Genomic DNA, 27021 nt, shown 5'->3' on the forward strand with positions numbered 1-27021 from the left:
GGCAACGGCTCAAAGCGGCCAAATGAGCTTTCTTTTACTGTCTATGCAAATGAGGCGTCTAGGTATTTATATAGTTTCGTCTATGGTTTCGGAAAGTGATTCACAAATTGTCGTAAAACCTGAAGGGGAGCAATATTGTAGAATTATAAAAAAAAAAGTGTTGTTGTTTTTTTTTTTTTTTAAAGCACACGTGGGCGGGCTATAAAACTAATCCAAAAGACATTTTAACAATAAAAATAGAGCGTAAAACAAGTGAGGACTCGCGGTGAATCTATTCATTGAACTGATTATGTGAAAGAATCAATTCGCTAAAATGAATTGGACGTCCAAGTGCTCCTAGATCCAAATTACTTGGCAAAATTTATTGAAAAGTTGGGTCAACATTTTGTGGATGATCAGATTAAAAAACTTGTTAAAGCATTCCAAAATAAAAATAAAAATAAACAAAATAAATAAACGGAGGACCATTTTTTTCTGCACCTCAATTTGGTTATAATTGTTAGCAAAAAGGAATATAGAAGAAAAAAAAAACCCAAATCTTTCAAAACCTGAAACATGACTAAAATCTTATTAAAATAATGATAGTGAGTAAGTAGTGTGATGTACTGACCAGCAGGGGTCAGTGTCTAGCTTACTAGTGACAGATAAATTCAGCAGAAAGACCTTTTATGTAAACAGTCCCCCCCCCCCCCCCTTTTTTTTAAGTAATTATATTGTACATATTAAAGCAGAAAAATCTAAACTTGAGCTCAAAAATAGATACACGCACACATTTGGCAAGCTTGCTTACGCACATATACAAACATAATAGCAAGCACACAGGAGTGACCTTAATTGCACTATTAAAGTTAAAAAAGGATCAAATCCATTACACAGATAGAGCATAAAATGGATAATATTTCCATCTCTGTAATGCACTCTGATTTGATGCATTTAAAACTACTCAAAGAGCATCTGAAAACAGACAAACAAATAAATAATGTATCAAGGCAAGAAAATATACAGTAGGCTATAATACAGTATATTAAAAAGTGTACAGTGATTTTACTAGCTGTTTGTAGGCAATAGAGTATAAATGCACATTTGGTGAGAATTAGAAGAGAAGGCTACATATAAAGCAACACAACAGCAGTCTTTGGACATATGAAAACATCCCACTGCTAAACACATTTGGCATTTAAATATCTCTTCTCTAATTTTCTTTGAATGTACAACACTTCCATTATACTAAAAGTATAACAAACAAACAGTAAACGGTAGGACTATTTGTGCAACAAACCAGTGTGTTTATGATTATGATAATGAGTTAAAATAATATCATAACAAACACCAGTTTGCAGCATAACGTAGTATTTTAGTAGAGCTAAAATAACTGAAAGCTAATGGCACCGGAAGCCTCGCACATCAAGTTACAAATGGATGCACGAGTTAAGGTGGATAGCTGCAACATTTTAATACTAATGTCATTTTTAAGTATTAAAAATAAAAGAATCAAGCAGCAGAAAAGAGAAACCAGGGTCAGTTGTTACACTCCTTTAGCTCAAAATAGTCATTTTGAGAGTGGGTCTTTGCTACAAATATGATTTTGAACATGTATATGACAGGGGGAAAGATACAGGAACATATGATGAGCAAATTGCAGGCGTGTTGTCACACTAAGGGAACTTGACATTGATTAGACAGCCTATAACAGGCGTTTCAGCAAAATATAAATACAGTTAAAAACACAAAGCAACTTGTGAAATGATAAGGAAATATCAAACCACTGTCTTTGCCAATCGAAGTTGAAGTTAACAAATTTTGCAGAATTAAACATATAAAACATAACTTGCCTGGTTACCTGTAGGCCTATCTCACTCAGAAGTCTTAATATTTCTCTTTACAAATGTTAATACTGTAAACATGTACATACATACAGCTAAATACATACACATTCAAAACTGCCATATTTCAGTTTAACATTCCCCTTAAAGTAATAAATAATTTGAAGGGCAGCAGTAGTATATTTTGATAGGCTTTTCTCTATATATGTACATACTTTAATTAAACCAACCAAGAATCCCCCAAAAGCAGCAGTTTTGTTCTGATGAATTGCACATTTTTACCATGCTCTCTAATGAACTCTATTAAGTGTGTTAATTCACAGATATACTGCAGCCCAAATACTGTATATTCTGGCTGTTTAAGCCATTTGTTGTCATATCGACTGAGCAATACAATCTGTATTAAATAAAACTGTTGGATTCAGATGTTCGTGGTTTCTGGAGGTGTTGAGGTCTGTATATTAGAGGCACCGGTGAATTTTAATGACTCTAGAATGGAGTGTCCATTTGACTTCCTTTGGCTCCAACAGGGACGACAATGTAACTCCCCTCTTGATATCGCATCCAACGTAAGCGTATTTCTTTCTGAACCTAACAGACAAACACATGTACTGCATAATATATAAACACAAAATCTCAGGAGACACTTTGATCAAAACAAAACCGAAATATAACATTATCATTTACTTTTATTCTGATGTTTTAATCAGCTGTTTGGACTCTCATTCTGATGGCACCCATTCAATGCAGAGGATCCATTGGCGAGAAAGTGATGTAATGCTACATTTCTTTAAATCTGTTCTGATGAAGGAACAAACTCATCTACATCTTGGATGGCCTGAGGTGAAGTACATTTTCAGCAAATTAAAGTTTTTGAGTGAACTGTTCCTTTAATATATTGGCTGTTAAAAATGATTTTCATTAAATGCAAGGCTGAAATACAATGCATTATTATTATTCATCCTTAATTGTGTATTGGCCTTTAAGCAGTCCTCTTGTTAAATTCCCCAGTCTGTTTCTTAATCAAATTAACAAAGACTGGCAAACATGTTTGTGAAAGATTTTATTAGGCCAGATTTTGAGTACAAATCTTGTTTAGGCATCTGAGGACTCTGATTATCTCCATTCAAAAACAAACCTGACTTGCAGAATCGACATTAAACAAGCTGATTAAGTCCAGATACTTGCATGCATTTTTACATTTGTTAAAAGCAAAAGGCATTGCACTTTTGGAATCTAGCTTTCAGCACATTATTTGAATTTTGGTGTTTGTTTTGTATTTTTCTGATGTGTGAGAGCTGCCACACAATGATCACTCACCTCCTGGTTCAGGAAACAGTAGAGAACTGCCACAATGAGGCCCTTAAGAAAATCATTGAAGACAAAGTCATTTTCTGTAAATTGAATAAAATGTTCTTCAGATCAAATATCTACAAATATTATAGCTCCATTTCTCTCCCTCTCCCTTTCATCTCAGTGTTTTGAGACAAAACTATTTTATGCTGTTAAAACTGGTTACACCATTCATGCATAATCATGCATGTATCTATGTTTCTGGAGTCATCTGGATCAGATCTTAAGCCTTCAGAACTATCCATGAGATTAAGTGTATGACGTTCTGAAGAATCGGATAATTCCACACTAATAAGTTAACATCCAGCAGCTTACACATTTTGCAGGTGTCATATAAACATGATAGGAATCGTTCATTAATTCTAATGCTGTTAATCGTTCTGTAGAATTCAAAAGGAACAATTCTGAAGAATGTTTGTGCTTTTGAGTTAAATGTCAAATTTGTTATTTTTAATCAAATCAAAAACACACAGCGCAGAAACTGAAGTCCAATTAATGAACAAACGACTTTTCTAAACTGCTTGTTTTAGCGAGTTAAAAACATACAGCTCAACTAATGAAGTCATTTTCTCAAAGAAATGACTCTTTTAAATAGAATAACGTTATTATAGATGATCAAAAACAGACCAAACAACCAGTGTAGTCTGATAAACAAGCAAATGAATAATTTAGCACATTATAATCAATATCTAGCACAAGAAATTGAGTTTAAAGATGGTATCCATAGAACTACTCTTCAAATTTCTACAGGTTATATATAGTATATATAGATATCGAACCTGTCACTAGGACCGCCATAGCCGGTAAACAGCAAATAGAAATCTGAAAACTTGAGTTGCCTCTTTGCCTGACAGTCATTTTGCACATTCATCTCAAGATAAATGACACAGTTCAATGTTACCCTTCTCAAAAAAGTAATTAGCACGAAGAAAAAAAAAACGCATCACGGACATCATATTAAACCTTTACAAGAAGGTAACAGCCTTCCTGTTATCTTTCTCGAACTCCTGCATGGAATTCATTTTTAAAATTAGTCGTTGGCTCTTCAGGAAACTCAATTAGTGTTCCATCTAACTAAGTAATATCTCTAAAGCCCCCATGTCCATCTCCTATCTCAAGAGATCAAAGGTGAGAATGAGGTCAATGAAAAGAACTGGTTTAATAGAGTCATTTGTTCGTGATTCAGACTATACAGTTTGTGCTAGGTGTTTTTGATTCAATAAAAAGAACTGGTTTAAAAGACTCGTTTGTGAATCAGACTATGCTGGTTGCTTTCTATGTTTTTGATTGACTAAAAGAATCGGATCGGCATGCTTTCAGCTAGTATTTTGGTCTCTAGCAAGACTGTATGAAATTCAAGTTATATGATTTGACAGATTTTTACATAGAAAGGGCTACAGCGCAACACATTAAAATATATTTTCAAAACTGCTAGCCAAATTCAAAAACTAAAAATTAAAGAGCCACACAGATGGGTAATCAAAAATTACCTGTATTACAGTGTATGATGTAGCGGTCCATCGGTGTAAACAATGTGCAAAGTAATTAAACCAAAAAGTAAACGATTTATAAAGTTATTGGCTTCTAAAGTAAGGAGTCGACTCTGAATCGCTGAAACGAGTCGTTATAGATTTCAAATCTTTTGCCCATCTCTATGTACGTCACTAGAACACTTTGCATAATAATCTCGGCCCACCGTGTTGGGAGAAACGGAACTCTGACCTGCCCCCCCACCCCACACACACAGACGCTCTGGTTGGTGTGAGAGCGTCATGTCGAGGAGACAGTGTGTTTTTAATTGTAAAGGCAAGTTTGTTTTATTTTCACTGCCAAAGAATGAAGATCAGAAGAACCAATGGCTAAAATTCATTTTCACCACAATACCAGAGCAGTACAACAAATCCTTGTTGTGTTCACAACATTTCATGTTCAGTGTTCACTGATGACTGCTTTTCTAATCTCGGTGAGTACAAGGCAGGATTTTCAAAGCATTTGGCCATAAAAGAGGGTTCATTACCAACTTTATTTAGACCAACAAGCGTCTCCGAACGTGAAGTATGATTATGAAATTATGTGTTTGTTTTCTCCCGAGCGTCTTATCAGTATGTGTGCTGTCTGCAGCCTGTCTGCGCTGATCTTCATTTACAAACACGTCATTAAAATGAAGTGTAACTCCGTGAATACTCAACGAAGATACATGAGAGAGGTATCTATAGAAAGCTTGACATGTCTACTTTAAAACTAAACAAGTGCTGGCGAAAACAGATATTCTGTGATAAAGTAATCCATAGGAAAACTATGTGATGTCTGTTTTTCATGTCTCCCTTCGTTATATCTAATGTGACCACGCCCCCGCGCTGAACGCGAGTCATTTGTCCGTGAATCAGACTACGCTGGTTGCTTTGTATGTTTATGATTGACTAAAAGTAATTAGTGCGTAAATCGTACTATACTTTTTGTGCTGCATGTTTTTGATTGAATAAAAAACTGGTTTGAATGAATCATTTATTTATGAACCAGGCTACAAAGGTTGCTTTGTATGTTTCTGATTCACTAAAAAGAACCATTTTAAAAGAGTCATTTGTTAGTTAATTGGACTACACTGTTTGAACTGTACTGTATGTGTGTGGTTCACTAAAAAGAACCATTTGAAAAGAGTAATTTGTGTGTGAATCAGACGGCCCAGATCCGGCCCACATCTGGCCCGTATGGATTTCACGCGGGACACATCTGAGCCGGATCTGGGCCGAAGCGGCTTGCTGACTGTTTGTGCTCTGTGTTCTAATTAAATAAAAATAAGTAGTTACATTCGGTCTTAACTCATATGTGAACTACACCGGTTACTTTTCATGTTTTTGATTCATTTGTTAGTTAATCAGACTACACTGGTTGTGCTGGAAGTTTTCATTCAATAAAGAACAGACTGAAATTTGAACAGACTGAAAATTTTAATTTGTTCATGAATTGGACTATACAGTATGTGCTGCATGATTCTGATTCACTAACAAGAGCCAATCAGAAAGAGTCATTTGTTTGTGAATCACACACTATCTGCAGACTGGTTCTGGTTTTTGCCAACTAGCGTCAACACATCTATCTGGGCAAAATATGTGTAGTTTAAGTCCAGCCTTAATAAGTGTATTCATGCTTGGTTTGTGTTTAAGCTGTGTTGTGCTGATAACCTGGAAGGAGCCCAGACACAGCTCGATGCAAAGCCGCAGGCTCACGTTGAAGTAGTCTGGGAGGAAGTTGAAGACCATGTAATGAGTGCCGAAGAGAGGGATGAGGAGGAGGGTGGACTTGGTCAGTCGCCTGAGGGGAGGAGAGATAAAGGATGAAGAGGAGGAAGGGTAAGAGTGTTATTGGGCAGATTAGTGCTGAGAGATTCTGGGGAGTGGACTTCCTGGATTCAAACGAGTAAGAACATGATAAGGCATGACTTCAGACAACACCGTAAAGGAATAGTTCATGAAAAATCTAAATACTGTTGATATTTACTATTTACCTGTCATTCCTAACCTGCATGGTGTTTTTTTTTTATGGTGAAGTGTCCTCTATATTTGCACACTGATGTGAATACTGAGTAGTGTTGTATTTATAGCTTCCAGTAATATCATTTCTTGTGTTTGTATGTTCTTTATTTGTGAGCCAGAAAAGAGTTAATATGCATGAATGTAAACATATGTGCAGTGGTTATTATAATTGCTCTGCTAATTCTTCATAGAATGCAAAAGAGAAATTTAGTTTTTTTTTTTTTTCATAAAACAAATCTGTATGAAGAACTGTAGCATAAAAGCATAGTCTATATAACTTGTACACTATATTCCAAGTCTTCTGAAGTCAACTTTGTGTGAAATTGAAAGTTTATTCACTGAAATTTAATGGCAAAACCTTTTTGTTTTCATATAAGGTGATCTATTCATTTAATTATTTGAGGTCCCTTACTGTATTAAAATTCAAATCACTCACGGAGCAATGAACTCGCCGTGTTTTACTATATTAGCACCACTGCACACAGTTTTAATGCAAAAAAGTGAATGAGCACGTGAATGTGATTTCAGGCATTTGTCTGTGATTTCTCAAAACCTGCCGGCGAGCCAAAAACTGGGCTAAAATTGTGCAGTCTGAACTCAGCTTAAGAAAATCACACTTCCGTAGCTAAACATTATCAAAGCATCCTCACAGTGACAATGATGTCTCAAGTCCTCAACAATCTCCTTCAGCAGTGTTCTGGGAACTCAATTCTATTTCCTTTCAGCGTGCAAGGTTTGCTTCAGCTTTACATCTGTAGTGCTTATCTGTGAATTTCATTCCCACATTAAATTAAGTAAAATTTGACATCTGAAAAAAAAAAATCTAAATAAATATGTGACCCTGGACCATAAAACCAGTCTTATCAATTTTTCTAAATTGAGATATGATGAATAAATAAGCTCACTCACTCACATTTCACTGCTGGTTATATATGCTATATATAATTTTGTATGTGACAAATAAAAATCTTGAATCTTGAAGCTTTCCATTGAAGTATGGTTTACTAGGATCGGACAATATTTGGCTGAGATACAACTATTTGAAAATCTGGAATCTGAGGGTGCAAAAAAATCCAAATACTGAGAAAATTACCTTTAAAGTTGTCCAAATGAATTCTTACCAATGCATATTAGTTAGCAAAAGTTAAGTTTTGATATATTTACACTAGGAAATTTACAAAATATCTTCATGGAACATGATCTTTACTTTAAATTCAAATGCAAATGATTAATAAATACTATATTGTAAATAAATATGCAAATAACACTGATATGATAACATTAATGAATTATGAACTAAAATGAACTACAGTATATCTATATTTTCAGTTCATAACACCTAATGCATTTACATAAATTGATGTATTGAACCCAGTAATTTGTTAGGCTTATTGTAAAGTTTTTACCGCTTGAGCTACACTGTCAATCCCACAATCCTCACAGAGAATGAACTAAAAGCAACCACTCATCACCACGTAACTAGGGCACATGCAGTTCCTGTCCCATTTCTGATAGCCCCTTATCATGGGTTTGTTTTGTTGTCTTGTTTTCTATACCTGTACTGAGCTGAATTGTTGAATTGGATCAAGCGGGGGTTCAGTTTCTGCACCAGAATCCTGATAATGTTCATGAAGAGAAGGAAGTTCACCTGGTTGGGCAGGAAAACAGGAAAATATGAGCTGAAAATAAGTGTGTGTGAGCCAAACCCATTTGTCCAAGTCCTCGTGCTTTATCTCACCCCTATGGAAACTACAATGGGACCCTTGATGATCCACCAATAAGGAGAGTCTTCATTTATGTCCCAGCACCTGGAAAAAACCCAAAGGCCTGGATAAGACAGAGCTGATTAAAATCTGCACCTTCTCTGCTCTCACAACCCATTAAAAGTCTAATTTCCGGTCCTATTATTGGAATTACTGTGTTTCTATGTGGTTGCTGGGGTGTTCTGGGTCACTGCTTGTGATATTCTGGTTTCTAGATAGACACCCTCAATGTCCTAACCAGTAATTTACAATAAAGCAGCAAATGACAAAAGTCATTGCTTTATCATAGGGCTGTCTTTCATTCTAGAACAGTGTTGCACGGGTGTCAGTTTGGGACTTCTTATAGCAGACTACTGTAGCAGCTGGCAGAAAACATTAAAGGCGATGAGACTTATTTCTGTGCTGTGCACTTGGCTTTAGGGGCTTGTTTAAATCCCTAACTTGTAGCTTGTATTACCGAGCACCACTAAGTAAGGCAGGGAAATGCGCACTTACTCTGTGTCCTCAAAATACAGTCTGGAGCAGATCCAGAGGACAATGCAAACCAGTGGAAAGCCTGGGAAAAAAAGACAAGAGAGAAAAAAAAGATTATGCTGTTAGTGAAATGGAATCTTACAAAGAGTGTTCAATGCAACTCTGTTATAAATGAGCAGGGATAATAAACCTAGAAGCTATTATTATCAATGATGATCACGATAATGACACTAAATGTACTGTAGAATCTGAAGCAGTTTATAGACTTTATTGAGTGATATCCAGACAGAAGCACATTGAAAGAATCAGAGCTATGCTGTATGAAACATGAAGTGCCTTGTAGTTAAATTAGGAGGGGAGGTTTCCAAAGCACATCAACTGCTCACTGGAGTTCCTCAGGGATCGGTTATTGGACCCCTTCTCTTCTCCATATACTCTATATCACTGGGTCCAATCATACAGGTACATGGCTTCTCCTACCATTGCTATGCTGCTGACACACAAGCTCTATCTCTCATTTCAATCAGATGACCCAACGGTAGCTGCACGGATCTCTGGCTGCCTGGTGGACATCTCGGCATGGATGAAAGAACATCACCTACAGCTCTAACCCATCAAGTTCGGCCAGAAATCTTGGTGTAATCATTGATGGCCAGCTGACTTCCAAAGTCCACCTTGCAAAAACGACTCAATCTTGGAGGTTTGCATTGTACAACATCAGAAAGATCAGGCCCATTCAGACGGAGCATGCTGCACATCTTTTTGTCCAGGACCTTGTTATTTCTAGGCAGGACTACTGTAATACTCTTCTGGCTGGACTATCATCATGCACAATCAAACCTTCACAAATGATTAAGAATGCAACGACCCCAAAAGAGCCCATGTTACACCTCTCTTTATCTCCCTGAACAGACTCCTGGTAGCAGCTTACAGGAACATGTATAAGAACAAGAAGTAATTTGCACGTCTATGTTGAGAACTGCATTGACAATGTGATTTGAACTGTTTGTTCTTTCAATCGTCTGCTCAAATCAGAGATGATAGAGATGCCAATCACAAGAGTTCTTCTGACACTCCTCAGCCCTCCCAGGGTAACAGACAGCAGGAAAAAGAGAGAGAGAGAATATAAATGGAAATTGAGTAACAGAACAACAAAAGGATCATGCTGTACTTCACTGATTGGAGTCAGTGAGACTGTAATAGCTGCTAACATGAGAAAAAATAACAGGTTTCAGAAATAAGCATCATAATCTAGTCGGTAATAAAATGGACATTACTGCAAAAATAAAACCCTAGAGGGGCTGCGACGTGTCACAAAGCACATGTATTATTCTTTAAAATACATATGCTACAATACAAAGAATTAGAGTTGGTAAGATCTTCAAATTTTTTGGAAACAAGTGTTTTATGCCATCCAAGCCTGCATTTATGAGCGCAAAAATACAGTGAAATAGTAATAATGTCACGTTATAATATTTCACATTATTCACATTATTATTTCACATGCAATAATATTTCACATTATTACTATTTCACTGTATTTTTTACCTTGTCCGGACTCCGGTCCGGATCCGGACCTGGAGAGAATTCAATCCGGACCCACCTCCATTTCATATTTCGACAGCAAGTAATTGTATTTAAGGGATTAAAAGTCTGGATTTCCTACTTTAGTAAACGCATGTCAAAATCATTTGTTTAGTGTTTAATGTCTTTTTGGAGATGTTCCGCAATTAAAGCGAAGGCGATATATTGAAAGTTTTCCTCCGTGATTCAGTTGCCATGACATCCAGTGAGTGTACGTAATACGTACGGAACGTTTGACGTAATTGGGCGCGAGTCGCGCGACGCGACACTTCACCTCAGTAATATAAGCGTTTGAATGTTCGTGGAGGATGTCATTGTCCAGGAAAAGAAAAGTTGACCAAGAAAATAGAGTTTTCAAAGATGATTGGACAGAGAGGTATGCGTTCATTTTGCCCCAATCCAGCACTAGGCCATTCTGTTTGATTTGTAACGAGACAGTTGGAGTTGTGAGTGGAAACGTCAAACGGCATTATGAAACAAAACAGAGCTGTGACAGCAAGAAAGAGCTATTTGGACTAAAATGGTCACAGCTGAAAATTTACCCAATCTACAGAAAGTAGTCATCTGTGTTCTAACCATGTTTGGGTCAACCTATCGGTGTAAGTCTGCATTCTCAGCAATGAATGCTGTAAACTTAAAGAACTCACACCGCAGCAGCTTGACTAATGAACATTTAGGCCAGTGTCTCCAGTCTAGAAACCACACCTTTTGTGCCACGGCAGCTGATGGGAGACAGACAGTGCCATTTCTCACATTAAACTGCTCTGTGCTCTATGTTACTCTTGTGGTGTTTTGTTAAGAAAAATCCAGACCCTTAAATTAATTGTTTTGCCACGTTTGCACGTTATTCATGTATTTTGAATGCAGCGACCTTATTTTTTCATAAAACGAATATTAATTTGTAATACATGTTGATTAAAAACAAGTTTTGTAATGACCAATAGTTCCGGACCTTTCTCATTGTTGAAAATTCAGATTTGGACCTTTGAATGTAGACTTTGAGAACCCCTGCCTTATTATAATGGCACCGTTATGGTGCGTCATATTTTTGTGGAAACCATAACTTTTAAGAAATTCTTTGATAAATGAACATGAGCATTTTTTTATAAAAAAATATTTACATTATAAAGTGTCTTTACTGTCACTTTTGATCAATATTATGCATCCTTGGTGAATTAAAAGTATTAATAAAAAAAAGAAGAAAAAAAAGAAAATCGCACTTGACTCAATTCCACCAAAAGTTTTAAAAGGTTAAGGCTAGAAGGGATACAAATAATAATTAAATAATTAATAATAATAATTTATTTTTAGCTTCTGCCACAACCATTATAAACACTGACACAAAAACGTTCATATAGCCAACAGCGTGAGGTTGGGGCAGGACTATTAATCTGACCAATAGCAGATGGGATGTGTTTGTCATTATTTCAGCTATTTAATTTAGTCTTTGCTCACATTTATTTTTTGTCACACCACAACTATAACAATATTAACACAGAAAACAGTATAATTAGAATCACTTTAGAAATATATATATTTTCTTTCCCACAGATGAACAATAACAAAATTCACAGGCAATCAGAATCCATCATGCTTTAAAAGAGCTGGACCATTTAGTTATTGTTCTCTGTGTTGTTGTGAATGAACCTTTAGTCAAAGAAATGATGTCAGGACTACAAACTACATTTCTGTTTTTGTTAATTCAGTAACTCACATAGTCTAAACTATTAAGATAAACCTCATCTGTGATGGCCAGAGGAAAGAGAGGACGGGGTGGATGGCTCTAGGGACAGAGATATGAGCGTCTCACCCCAGCCCAGCAGAGCGAAACTCCAGAGACAGCGGCGGCTGCGCGGGAAGTCTGAGACCAGCAGAGAGTTTAGATACACGGCTTCAACCAGCAACCAGAAGAAATTAGTCATGATACAGTAATGACAAAACACCACCGACGCCTTACAGGCTGCCTGTGGAGAGAGAGAGAGAGAGAGAGAGATGCTAAGAATGATAAACAGGCCGTGACGGCAAAAAACTAGAGAGGAAGACATTCCGTAAGCGGATGAAGAAAGTAGAAACTCAGCAGGAAATAAAGGAAGGTGAAAATTACTATTTAAAAATGAATGCAGCTTTCTTTTCCTTGAAAATAGGGTCAGAAAAATGTTGTTTTTTTAGTAGGTGTGTGTTTTTTCTGAAATTTTCAGAGGTGTTTAACCTCTAATTATTTTTTTAAGAAAGTAATTAATGCTTTTCCCCCACAAGGACATACACACATATATAAAGTATATGTGTGCATATGTGTGTGTGTGTGTGTATATATATATATATATATATATATATATATATATATATATATATTTTAATAAAGAATTTAGATTTAATAAAGAATTCATTAAATTGATAAAGTGTCAGCAAAGTTATTTATATTCTTAAACTTAGTAGTCGTTAAAGAATCCTGAGATAAGTGAAGAAGCACAACTGTTTTCTACATTAATAATAACCAAAAATGTTTCTTGAGCAGCAAATCATCATATTAGAATGATTTCTGAAGGATCATGTGACACTGAAGACTGAAGGAATGATGCTGAAAATACAGATTTGTATCACTTTTTTGTTAAAGTGTATTTTTTATACAAAATTTTTTTTACGATGTTTATAATGTTTATTTTTTTCTCAAATAAATACATACTTGGTAATTTTGTATTTTTTATAGTTTTTCCTTTATTAACTTTACAGACCCCAAACTTTTGAAAAGCTTTAAAAGATATTTAAATTCAGTTAATAATTTAAATTCAGTTTTTTCTCTCTCTCCTTAAGCATAGTCTTCTGATCGGCTGTGATTTTGTTGTTGTTGTCACATTGTGCCTGGTTAAGATGCACAGCATCGCATTTATCATTCCTGAAGAAGCCAATCCCAGAATGCATTGTAACTACTGACAAAAATCAAGTAAGATGGTGAATGGAGTCAGGAGAAATGTCAAATAAGAGTATAAAAACAATACAGTCCCAGATCCGAGGTCACAAGCAGCGTCTGTTTTGTTCTTTTCACAGGAAACCAGGTTTAAAGGCTGTTAGATCAGAGACTCACTGTGGAGAGTGTGCAGTGATCCGTGTCGTCACTGGAGAACAGCATAGCATCCTTGACAAACACAGCCACCGATTTCAGGATGAAGGTGAAAAACAGCTGCATGTGGATGTAGTTTCGAGCGCAGTGCAATCGCCTACAGAATACAAACAACAGTTAAGACTTTGTCCAGTGCTGCAGTAACTACTTTCAAAATAGTTTCCAAGCTACAAGCTTCTTTAAAGAGGTAATGATGACAAGTTTGTGTAAAAAAAGTAGCTAAACATGCTAAAGGATACTCACATAAGTCTAACTATATTAAAGCAATTATTTATAATAACTTGGGTTATATCAGCAATGCGTGTGGGATTTGGGGGGTTTTATAGTCCATCAGTAAGAAGAGATGCAAACAGGTAAGGGGGGGGGGATGGGGAAAAAGGTGGGGCATGCTCCACATGGATGTTTTGTTAAAGATATTAGTCTTACAGTACATGCTGAATTTTAGTTACTTTAAGGTATTTGTAAAAATATTTTATTAACTTATATGTCCAAAATGTACATTTTTTACACGCACAAAAAAAATAACATCTGGTTGAAATATTTTACAAAAACCAAGACTGAATATATCTGGTCAGAATCACATGTTATAAAAGCTGGAGTGCTGTACAGGCTGTTTAAGACAATATCAGCTGATTAGACCAAAATATTTTATAAGAGTAAAGAAAATAATATAGAAAATTTACTAGCAGTAGCCAAATGGTTATGAGTCATTTCCAATACATATAAGACCAGTCTACCTTTTCATAACTGAATATAATAAGTTATAACCAGTCTGCAACGCCCCACCCCGGCCAAAACACTTTCTCAATGGATCGAAGCAAATCTTATAGGTGACCTATTTGGATCTTAAAAAAGTGAGTTGTCACCTAAAGATGAAGAGTTTGTATCTATGGTAAGAATGCACTGTAGAGCGCAGTACCTGAAGAGCAGCAGTATTACCACGGCAACAGAGAGCGACAGCAGTGATGCTCCGTAACCAACAGTGTAGATCAGTTTCACAGTGAAGAAATACGACTCCTGAGGGACAAACGAGCGGAATTCAGTTCCATCAGAATGATCATGTTCAGATCAGAGAGTCTGTTTCTATACAATAAACATTCCTTTAGATGAAAGAGCTAAACCAATCAATCTGCACATCAGTCAGCCAATAAATCCTACACTAGAAATGATGAAATGAATGAAAAATTATTTGATTTCATTTAATTACCAGTTAAGACAGACAGACATAACTGTGAAAGCCTAAAGCCTCAAAACAAGCATAATAAAATATTATAGATTTGGTTTCCATTTTTAGTAAAAATAAGTAAAATTTAGTAAAATAAAAAAATAATAATTATATGTACATATAAATACATATATATATACACACACATATACATATACATATGAATCATTCAATTTAAATGGAGTCTTTTAAATATTTTAGTCATTTCAATGACTTTATAATTAACATATTCATTTATTTGTAAATTAACTACATTTTTAAAATTTTATAATAAAATTAAAAACTTCTATAAGCCAATTGCAGTAATGGAGACAGACATGACTGTGAAAGTCTAAAGAAAGAAAGAATATTACATACATATTAAATATAATAAATATTCAATTATTAACACTGTATATTAACAACATTTATTTCATCATAAAATTAAAAACTTTCAAAGAACTTTTAGAACTATAAGCCATTAAAGCTGCAGTAGGGAACTTTTGTAAAAATATATTTTTTACATATTTGTTAAACCTGTCATTATGTCCTGACAGTAGAATATGAGACAGATAATCTGTGAAAAAAATCAAGCTCCTCTGGCTCCTCCCAGTGTCCTATTGCCATTTGCAGAAAGTCATGCGCTCCCGGTAAAAAAACAACCAATCAGAGCTGCAGTCCGTAACTTTGTTTGTGTTCAAAATGTAGAAAAATGTATATAATCAGCGAGTACACCATGAATCCATTTTCCAAACCGTGTTTTTGGCTTGTCCTGAATCACTAGGGTGCACCTATAATAAGTGTTTATATTAGAAATATTTTAGATTGCTTCGGGGGTACCGCGGCGGAGTAACCCAGTACCTTTGTGATTCTTCATAGACCTAAACAGAGAGAAGTAGTTCCGGCTACGATGTTCTTCCGCAAGACGCAAGCAGTTCTGTTTATTAACCGCTAGAGCGTCAAAAGTTACCTACCGCAGCTTTATGTACTATTCCTCGTGAGAATTATGATATGCTGTATGCATATGGATAAAGATGTTCATAAACAGGGGACATCATTAATGAAGATCTCAATTGTGTTTCATATAAGTTTCAGTTGTCTCAGATGCCTAAAATTTGTATACAAAAGAAGACAACTGTTGACATACAGTACGACTATAGAGCTACTGGTCTTGAAAAAAAATTTGATGTGAAATGTTCGAGTTGATTTTGAGATTATTGACTGTCTTTACAAATCTAAACAAAGATACTCTTGTGAGATTACTGTGTTTTTTCACTCTGAAGAACAATCTGAGAAGCAGGAGATTTAAGCAAAAGTGTATGGATAAATAAGAAATGACTATCAAATATATGTGAATATGAGCTTCAGAATATGTCTGACCTCAGGGATTTCATCCTCAACAATGCAGGCCTCGTGGTAAGGAGGGAACGGATGTGACCAGCCGCCAGCCGTGCAGTTACGACTCACTATACCTAGAGCAATGAATTAAAGGTCAAAGGTCAATGACAAGAATTCAAAACAATCTCTGCGAGCTTTTCAAAAAAGTTCTTCAAAATAAATGAATAAACACAAGTTGGCATTTCATGCGATTTGCACTGATTTCTTTCTCTAGAGAATGAGAAGCAATGCATAAATTTAGCTTGTGCTAAAGCTGGATGTGAAATCAGGTCTGTATCCTTTTCTACACGAGACAGAGATACAATGATGGAGTGCTGCTTTAGTCGCCATCAGATGAAACTGCAGCAGCACAATTTCATTTGAGAGCTTTCAGATTTGAAAGCAGTGTTTGGCCGGGCTCAGACCGAGCTTCGTTTGTTATTCTGCTGGATCTGTGGAGACTCGGTGCAATATTATTACAGTGGCTAATATGAAAACCTGCCTACTTTGGCTCAAACTTACTAAGCCTTGAAATTGAGGCTGAGCATTTTACCATTGCAGGACTTCATTTATATTCTCAAGCTAGATGTGTCTATTGTTAAAGCTCACAGACTGAAACCAGACTGAAATGCATGTATGGAGCAGGGTCGAGCAAACTCTCTTTCAGTTCATTAGACAGTAACATTTCAACTGTTCCAGACATTTGGAGTTCTATCAAAACAAAAATAAGCACATCTTTTGCCCAGTTATGTTTTTATTATGTGTATTTCATTAAGTGCTTTTAGTGATGTCAAAACAATTAACAAAAATGTTTTAATTTTGCCAAACAGCACCACAAATGCCCACAACATTCTTTTTAATAGTTTTCAACTATTCCATTAAATTAAAGTTAGTTAATTAAGAAGCTAATCAAGGGAAATTGATACTAATTTCTCGAAAAAAAATTGCTTAAAAAAATAATTTACATTTTTTTTATATAAATAATAATTTTAAAAATGCATGGATAATTCATAATGACAAATTCGATATTTTAATAGATTGTATTATATAGTTATATAAATTGTTACATATCAAATGTCGGTTATAATAATAAAATGTTTTAATTTAATGCTATAAAATTATGTACATGGATAAATCGCATAAAACATTTAATCAAATTTAATTGGTTATTCATATAATACAATATTTTAATTACTAATAAAAACTATTTTTATTTAACGAATATGAATGGTTATCTAAAATATTGGTTATTAATTTAATAATAAAATGCATGGATGGATATTAAATGAAAAAAATTATTAATCATAGAACACTGGTACATACGTTTCTTTGCATTTGGACTAACTAAAACAGTAAAACGTTTAAATTTCATTCTTAATTAAATTATATAAAATATAATACACACACAAATATATGTATGTATGCATGCATGTATATATACACAGACACAGAAAATGACCTATCAATATTATTTTATAAATGAAAAAGTTTAATTTCATTTATTTGCCAAACAATGTTATATGAATATGAATTATATCAGCTATTAATTCTATTTATTTATTTATTTATTTCAATTTAAATTCATATTTCAATTATGCATCCAGTTTGCTACCTTTACCTAATTTACATTCAGGTACTGAACTGTAATTTTTAACTTCAGTTTTGAATCATGCACAAGTTTGATGTGGATGGTGTGTATGTGTGTCACCTGTGTTGTTCTTGAAGAGAGAGAAAACAGCAGGACACAGCAAGTGGACCGTCTCACCCACTGCAGCTCTGGGCCAACACACTACAGCATCCCATACTGGCAGACAACCTTCACACACAAAGAGATTGTTTTTACCCATGCACTCCATCACCAAACATCAAGAAAACAATGTATCCGAAAGGCTTTCTGTGGCACATAACAGCTAGAATTCGCTTTATCAATACTCAGTTTGCCATGTTGGATCACCACAAGTACATCTGTGCATGTGAATCTCCTGCAAAGCTGCTGCCAAACACACCCTTCACTTCTGGGATCCACTGGGAAACGCAAACGCATGGCACTGCATAACAATGAGTGTGATCTCATCCTAAACTCGGTCTATGATTGTCACCACTGGCAGCTTATGGCAGTCTTAAATGCTATGCAGATGTGATTTATTTAAAATTTTCATGTTATTTCAAATAAAAAAAAAAGTGTAAAAGTTCAAATGCTTGACAACAGAAATTACTCATGATGGTATGGTTTACAGAAGAAAAAAATATAGTATATTCTTTCAGGATTGAGGTAAGTATTTGAATAATTTAATAAAGATTTCTGTGAAAAGTGACAGTAAGACATCTATTGCAAATAAATGCAGTTCTTTCGAACATTCTATTTATCAAAGAATACTGAAAAATAATGTATAATGGTTTTCACATCAGCATAACTGTTTTCAACACTGATAAAAACTTATGAACGGTCATGTTATTTAGCCTTGGATAAAACTGAGGAATGTTTGAGTGCATTCGGAGACCTCTGGCTTTTGATTGCAGAAATGTATATCTCTAACAAATCTGAGAAGGAAGAAAAGTCTCCATTTGCTCTCAATTAAACCTCAGTTCTGTTTAGCATGCATTTCACATGCTGGGAGTAAAAAGCCCTTCAACATCTCATCAGGAGCGTCTGTTTGTTTCTACCTGAAGAGCTGCTGAGGTTTCCAAGATCTGTGATCTCTCTGAGACACCGCTGCTCATCTCTTGCCAGCTGAAAGATATACTCACACTCAGGATGCAAACTAGACAACACCTGCAGAGAGAGAATATTAAAAGAGTGAGTGATGCATTAAAATGCAGGTCTAGCTTATAACACATCACTTAAAGATCCCTCTTCAGACACTCATGCAAAAAAAAAAAAAAAAAAAAAGGATTAAATTGCAGACGCAATCCTGACACTTGCAGACAAAGAGGACATGTGCTTAGGTGCAAAGTAAAATAGATTGAAATTGTAATGGTAATAACAGCACAGAAAAACATCACTTCTGATTGCATTAGCACAAAGGTGAGATTTCTTCTTTTCAATGGATAGTTGTTGCGCTATATTGAAGTTATTGAAAAGAAATCAGATATGCCATTTCAAAAATACCCCCATCTTTCATTTCAAATCATTGTTTCTTTCAGAGTGGCTGTTAATGAAGTAGCCCTCGTCAAAAACCATTTCAACATATGGCATGCACAAACATATGCATTCATTAACTATGAACATGTGATCACACTCCAATCAAACACTTCAGAGTGAATCTTTGCGGTTTAAGAGTTCAAATGTTATTGTGAGCTCTAGCAGCTTTTGAAAGCAATCACAATCAAAGACTCATGGCTTACTCTCGGGAAACGCTCAGGGAAATATTCAGGGAAATTTGTATCATTGTTCAAAAAGGTTTAAGAAACTAGTATTGCAGCACCTCAGGCTCAAAGTAACAGGTCCAGATATTACAGAAGCAGTGTAGGGAGATCTCTGCGTAACAAATATAAGTTCAATGTTCAATGGCCTTTTTATAAACTTTTAAATCCCCAATGAGTTGTAAACATGTGGTACCAATAGTTCATAATACTCCATAGCTGAAATGAAAAGAGAACTGATCTAACCCAATATTTCACATGTATATCCATATTTATACATAGCCATTTTTTTGAAAAAAGTCTCATGGCCACCAAAAAAGCTACATTTATTTGATAAAAATAAAACACCTCAATATTGTAAAATATTTTTGCAATTTAAAATAAGTGTTTTCTATTCTAATACATTTTAAAATGTAATTTATTCACATGATCAAACTGAATTTTACGCCTCATTCCAGTCTTCAGTGTCACATGCTCCATCAGAAAACACTCTAATATGCTGATTTGCTGCTCACGAAAAAAAAGAATAGAAAGTTCAAAAGAACAGCATTTATTTGAAACAAAAATCTTTTGTAATATTATAAACGTCTTTGCTGTCGCTTCTGATCAAATTAATGAATTCTTCTTAAAGAAAAGAATAAAATCTTTCAAAAACCGCCCCCAACAGTGTATTCACATCAATAGTAAGTCAATGACGCACACACAGCACCATTTCTTGTGAATTACACCCGCCATATAACATTTAGTTTGATATAAGATTTTGCCAATAACATTCTGAAAAGTTCAATAAATATTATTTTAGGCAAGAGAAGGTATAAGTTCAACACTTTGCTCTTCACAGGCCGTTTGATAAGGCTGGTTGTACGTGCTTATATTCTGTCTTTAGAGGTAAATCATCTCCAAAGTGCTCACATCTCTCTGCTACAAGAGGGAGCTTTCATTGAATGAAAAATACAGGTCAGCGTCTGGGTATTGTTCATTAAAAGATGTCTTCAAAAACACTGAGCCGTTCAAGATCGTAAACAAGTCTAGAGAGGAAGCAGACGGTGTGTGTGTTCCTATCTGCGTCAGGTTCTTTAGTCTCATACAGCAGCTCGATCTCATATGCGCTGGTTTTTCTCAACATTTATCTCTCTATATCTGCTAATCCTTAGAGACGCAGGGAGATATTATCACTTGCCATTTTCAATGTCTTAAGGAAAAAATACAGCACAGTTAGAAAACAGAAGTGGAGAGAAGAAGAGAAAGTGGATTGTTTTTAGATTAATTCTGTTATTGCACAGTACAGCAGGGTTATTATAGAATCTAAAAGATTTTGACCTGACATAGCTGAACAATTTTTTTAAATATAAATATTAGAGAAATAAATATATGGGAGGGGTATTTTAGACTTAAACTAAATAAAAGATTTAAAAGTCACCTTGGTGCCTTGGCAACTAACTGAAATATGTTTGAGCAGAAGCACCAAAATAACCAAGTGAAATAAATAAAAATTGAATGAACAACTTACATGAAAACTTAAAGTGCAATAAAAATACATGAACCCTATAGTAATATAATAAACGAAACAAAAAATGAATTAAAATGACAAAAATATATATTACAGAATTTAATTAGAAATTAAAATTGTTATTCAGAAGGACAAATACAATTCTTTAGAAGTCACAATAAATCAATTTTAATATTATAAAAAATTATATTTCAAATAAATGCTGTTATTATGAACTTTCTAGTCATCAAAAATCTAAAATTATGGTTTCCACAAAAATATTAAGCAGCACATCTACTTTCATCATTGTTAATAATAAGAGATTTTCCTCAAGCAGCAAATAAGAATAATTTCTGAATGATCATGTGAGTAAAGATGCATCCCAGGAATAAATTACATTTTAAAATACATTCACATAGAAAATTGGTATTCGAATTACAATAATATTTCACAATTTAACTGTTTTTACTGTATCTTTTTATTTTTTTAAGACATTTCTTTCAAAAACATTTAAAAAAAATCTTTATCTTGACTGGTAGTATACGTACATAAAAAGATTGAGAGAGAACAAGAGAGGCAGAGAAATCGCGAGCTGATGGAAATGATTCTAAAAATGAAGCAACCGAGGGAATAGTCTTCTTGAGAGGTCTTCCAGAGATGACAGCTTTGGAGAGCCGTCGAAAGATTGACTTTCCACCAGGAGTTCATTCTATCCCGCTTTGAACCAAAGCAGTACTTACGATCAAAAACCCCCGTCCTGGAACATTCTTTACGAGGCTACCCTAAGAACTACAGCAGCCTTATAAATCTAATTATTCTATTCATCTCACATGATGAAAAACTATGGAGAGCCCTTCAAAATGATTCAAACGGAAGCCAGATTAAATGAAACTCAATCTCTGAGCTCTGGACATTTGTCCTCTGAGGAGCCCAGCCAACTACCACTTCAAGAAGCGAAACAATAGCATCATCTAGTTAACGGCTGTTTGTCTCATCATAGTAGCCTGTATACCCATATCAGTATAAAATAATGCTGTCTATATTTAGCGGGATAGTGCAGCCGATTCATTTTTCCTGTTTAATGGGCTCCTGTTTTATGGGGGGGGGGGGGGGGGGGGGGCATTTATAAGGCTACTTTAAAAAAGAAAAAAAAGAAAAAAAAGTTTTTTATGCATTCAAATAATTAGACATGCTAAAACACAGAATTTGGTAACAATAAAAAAGAGAAATCTTAAAACAGAAAAAAACTGAATTTAAAAATAAAATAAAATGGAATTTAGGAAAAAATAAAACAGATTTCATAGGGCCCTCGATCAAAGACAGTTTTTAATATAACTCCAACTGGATTCGTCTGAAAGATGAAAGTCATAGGATGCCTCGGGTGTAAGTAAAGCACAGCCTAATTGTCATTTTTGGGTGAACTAACCCTTTAATGGCATTAAACATATTTAACGCAGGGACGGAGGTTGGCCACCCCTTTTGCAGTCTCTGTTTTTCTTGACAAGAATTGCATTTAATTTAAATGCAGACCATCTTTACCACCACATTAAAAGGGGGACTTTACAGATGCGCACTTCAACTTCACCTCAGCATCAGATGCTAGTCAAACGATCGTGGAAACAGAAAAGGTGACGACGGAGCTTCAGTAGAACAAGAGTGAACTGCAGTCAGGTGAGATGTTGTTAGGCCATACTGTATGTCATCTGCACACACAAATATGCCATCGCGCAGTATCCTATATCATTTCATATTAAAGTGCGAATGAAATGAAAAGCATGTGTGTCAGATCCACGTCACGTTCAGTAGCAGCAGCTCTTAGAATAATAGCAGCCAAATAATATGAAGTTTGTTTTAAGTTCAAGTTATTTTATTTTTATAAGTACAGTATAATACTTTTTAAAATTGATAGTTCTTAATTATACTGTAATGTTGAATGAAAATTATAATTTCATAGAGACATCAATAAAATTAGTTGCTTTCAGTCATAAAATACAATATTAAAAACATACTGCCCTTATGTTGTTTCTACACTACTGTATAAGTTAAAGAATGAATGTGAAATTATTGCAACATAAAACTATTAACACCGCATAATCCACCTTATTTTTCAAGTAAGAGCGGTCTTTTGCCGTCATTCACTTCCAGCTATGTTTAGCTGAAGAAAACAGCTCATTTTGCTGCTTTATATTGCTAACTGGTGTGTCTTACTTTTCTTTTTTTCATATTATCTTAATTATGAACACAGTGGTTTGTAGTGCAAACAGTTTTACTGTCTGCACTTTGTTCTTCTTCTTGTTATTTCCCTAGTGTGAATAATGAACTGTTAGTCTTGCACATTCAGAGAAAACAGCTTACTTCTGCATTAAAAAATAAGGTGGATAAATCAAACCAAGGGACAATAGTGTGTATTTTTGTAGGCAAACTCAAATGATTGCAGAATAGTTTGTAAGAGCATGATTATAAACACAAGGAGCCTGTGAAAGCGACTAATGAGTAGATGAGTTTATCTGCTCAGTATGAAAAAGTTTAACAAACACTGTAGTCCCACTTTTTAGCAATAGCACACCTTATTTTTCAAGACAAGTAAAAGCATTTAAAAAAATCATTAAAATGTGAAAATATCTTGAGCTTGTTAACCAGAGACCTTCTATCAGGTGTTTAACCAAAAACCCATCAAAAAATTAAAATGCTGACTTCAGGAGGACACAACCAGAAGTGCTAAAATGCTCATCTCCTGATTTTGGCCTATAAAAAATTTGCATTTATATGGTGGTTTTCGCCACTGTGAGATTTTCTGAAGGAGTTTTCACCTTATCCATAACCCAGATGAAAGCCTGCCACACATCCGTGTCATTATCATCATCAGCAGCAGTATCCTAGACAGCTGAATCGTTCTTCTGCTATACGTCTTGAAGAAACACTAGCAGAAAATTTGATGAAATGTTGAAACACTCACTGTTTTGCTACAGGAGTCGGTGTGTGTTTGTAACAAACTTCTCAGGTCAGGTGTATATAACCTCACCAGATATTCTCCTGCATTCTCTGCTAGTAGAAAGAAAAGGTGAAAACGAAGCAGAAGCACAGTGTACTGTTAGTGCTAATGAAAGCAGGTCAAGCTCAACATCACCTCTTCAGTTTCTCTAAGCTGCCCAAACTCTGCTCTGATAGCAGTAATCCGGACAGCGCTCTGAAACCATTATACTGTACGCTTTATACTATTTTTAGAAAGCAAGACTAGAAACATCCCAAAACGCTCTGGACTTGAATTGAGTTTGTGACACAAGCCTCCCCTGAGTGCTTTTATGGGAGTGTTGCTTCAAGTTGTTTCTTCAAGGTTATGTTATCTGTGGGGAAACAGCAGAATTAGGTTACTATTTGGGTGAAGCTTATGAATGCTGTCTGGGTCATATTTCACCCCCAAAATCAAAAGAAAAACAATAAATCACATTTTACGTTAAGTACAAGAAGCCTATTTTTCTGCAACTAGATTCTGTGAGATTTTGAGGACTTCGATTTTAATTTATTTGTTTTTATTTAAAAAAAAGTGTATATATAGAAGTGTATAAGTACATAGGAAAAACAGTAAATGATTTATTTCAGGTACATGAAAACTATTTTTGCATATTTTGACATTGTTAATAAATAATTTTTTTATATTATTTATTGAATAGTGAAGCAAATTAAATTTGAATTAAGTTAATTTTTTTCAGCACATATATTTTTTGCATTGTGACAATTTTCATTTGGGTTAATTTTTGCATTAATTTTCCAATAATATAAATATGATCGTGTTATGTGCTTGTTGTACAATTTGTTCTGCTCATGTTTTCGGTGTCCAGACAGGCTGATTTCTAATCTTGTATTATGATTAATACAATGCATTAGTTCTCTCTCTTTCTTTCTTTCTTTCTTTTTTTTTAAGTATTGAGAATTTGGAGGGAAAATGTGCCCGACTGTCATATAAATAAAGTCATAATGCAAGTGAAATATGACTATGATGTTTCTCTTTAAGAGTCATTCATGTAGTATCATGCGGTTTAAACTAATGCAGTCCTTTGACCGGGTTTATGCATGATCATAAAAGTAATTAAACCTCTGTTTGAGTTGTTGCTCATAATAACTGACAGTGCAAGCAGTAATTGAATCAGCACTGACTCTGTAAAGTATTTCTAATATATTAGTCAGAGTTGATTTGTAAGCAAGCAGCATATTTAAGGTCTCTCTCCATTCATAAAGTCTCATGCCCTCTTCATTACACAAAGGAAATATTTACGCTTACCCCCATGTTCAACACCCATTTACATCTAATACTGCCAGTTGCTAAACTTGACCTGGATGCTCCGCCGTGTTCAGAGCCACAATCGGTTTAATTAGTGTAAAAAGGATAGAAGAGAGCCAGTGCTTTTGTCACTAATGCTTTTGATTCTCTGGACATGAACTAAAAAGAAAGCCCATAATTGCATTCATGCTGTTACTATGACATCACTCACATTTGAATTCCGTGGATTTCAGAGCTGCACCCTGTGGATATTTTAGCCAACACGCTCTTCTGTCTGTGTTTTATTTCTCTCTTCCTGCTATTAAAGAATGCATTTCATCAAAACAATTAAATACTATTATGGGCTTTTACTTAATGGTTTTGATCCTGAGCTGCAAAACAGCAGCACTTCACAGTATTCAGCCATGAGAGCACAAGGTTTTCACCAGGGCTGCATTTATTTGATCACAAATTCTGTTAAAACAGAATTGTTGTGAAATATTACTACAATTCTGTTTTCAAAAACTCACATGATCCTTCTTAAATCATTATAATATGCTGATTTGCTGCTCAAAAAACTTTTATTTTTAATGTTAAAAAGAATTTTGAAAAAATTGTTGAGTGTAATTTTGGTAACTTTTTTTTTTAATTTTAATGAAAGTTTTAGTCATTTGTTTTTGTACATTTTAGTATATATATACATTTTTTTCAGTTTTAATTTTAGTTTTTAGTCATTTTAGTAAATCAAGTTAAACTAAGAAATGTTGAAGCTGAAATAAGTTTTATATCATATTTTATTTCACTTATTGATAAATCCTTATATGATATACCAGTGAAGATAAGCATATAACGATCTGAGAATAATTTATCCTGATAATATTTCACAACTATATATACACTTGTATTTTCTATCAGCTGTTAAAGAATATTCTTCAGATTCACAGATGAATCACTCTTTTTTTCTAATCAGCCAAACGAATTTGTGAAAAGGTGTGAATTGTTTGTGATTCAGTACAAGGTAGATATAACAAAAAGAGCAGGGATATCTTGTTGTAGAAAACAACACTTGCAAATGTCTTCTATCATTTGTCAATGACAAAGTAGATCTTTATTGCATGTGCAGCTTTGTAAAAACCATTTATATCCAAGAGTATCAAAATAGGGCACACTTTTTGTAACTGATGAAACACCACCGCTTTAAAAATCTGAAAATGTCACACCAGCCGAACCACTGATTCCATTGATGAATTCCAAAGGCCTGAGATGTTAATGTGCTTCAGCAAAGAAATTGAAAAAGAAAACGCATATTTGTACAGGCACTCAGAAAAAAACACCTGCTCCATATTAAACCAGCTGTCTCGCTTACAGAGAGCTCTACGTGCATCCTCCCTGGAGAACATTCATCTCCATTCTACAGGACAGCACACAGATCCATTAACTGCCCCGTTTTCAAGAAGGGTCCCCCAGTTCAGTTCGCAGATGCCGCTTGTGCCTCCACATTTACTTTATATAGAGGTTTTGCTGTGCAGTTGCCAGGGGAATGGGTGCACTAGTGCACAACCAAATGCACCAGAGGAAAGTCGAGTGCTTACTTATTTTTGACAGTGAGAAAGCCCGAGATCATTTCAAAGCCTTCTCCTGGTGACAAAATTCACATACACCTGAATTTACCAGCTGCTGCA

The 27021-nt window shown here is 34.8% G+C and overlaps 1 protein-coding gene across 1 annotated transcript in view; it reads right to left on the reverse strand.

Annotated features, from left to right (window-relative positions):
* Positions 1-688: 688 nt before the first annotated feature.
* LOC128011219 (growth hormone-releasing hormone receptor-like) overlaps positions 689-27021 on the reverse strand; it is a 34525-nt gene continuing 8192 nt past the window's right edge. Inside the window, exons 2-13 of the mRNA XM_052593400.1 lie at positions 18894-19002; positions 17938-18045; positions 16233-16324; positions 14568-14665; positions 13613-13745; positions 12341-12494; positions 8968-9028; positions 8448-8517; positions 8266-8357; positions 6359-6488; positions 3144-3185; positions 689-2414 (exon numbers count right to left, since the gene is read on the reverse strand). Coding sequence (XP_052449360.1) covers positions 2313-2414; positions 3144-3185; positions 6359-6488; positions 8266-8357; positions 8448-8517; positions 8968-9028; positions 12341-12494; positions 13613-13745; positions 14568-14665; positions 16233-16324; positions 17938-18045; positions 18894-19002 — 1191 coding nt within the window. The 3' untranslated portion in view covers positions 689-2312. The remainder of the gene's footprint in view (positions 2415-3143; positions 3186-6358; positions 6489-8265; positions 8358-8447; positions 8518-8967; positions 9029-12340; positions 12495-13612; positions 13746-14567; positions 14666-16232; positions 16325-17937; positions 18046-18893; positions 19003-27021) is intronic.

The sequence above is a fragment of the Carassius gibelio genome, chromosome B23 (genome assembly GCF_023724105.1).
Source record: "Carassius gibelio isolate Cgi1373 ecotype wild population from Czech Republic chromosome B23, carGib1.2-hapl.c, whole genome shotgun sequence".
Lineage (NCBI taxonomy): Eukaryota > Metazoa > Chordata > Actinopteri > Cypriniformes > Cyprinidae > Carassius > Carassius gibelio.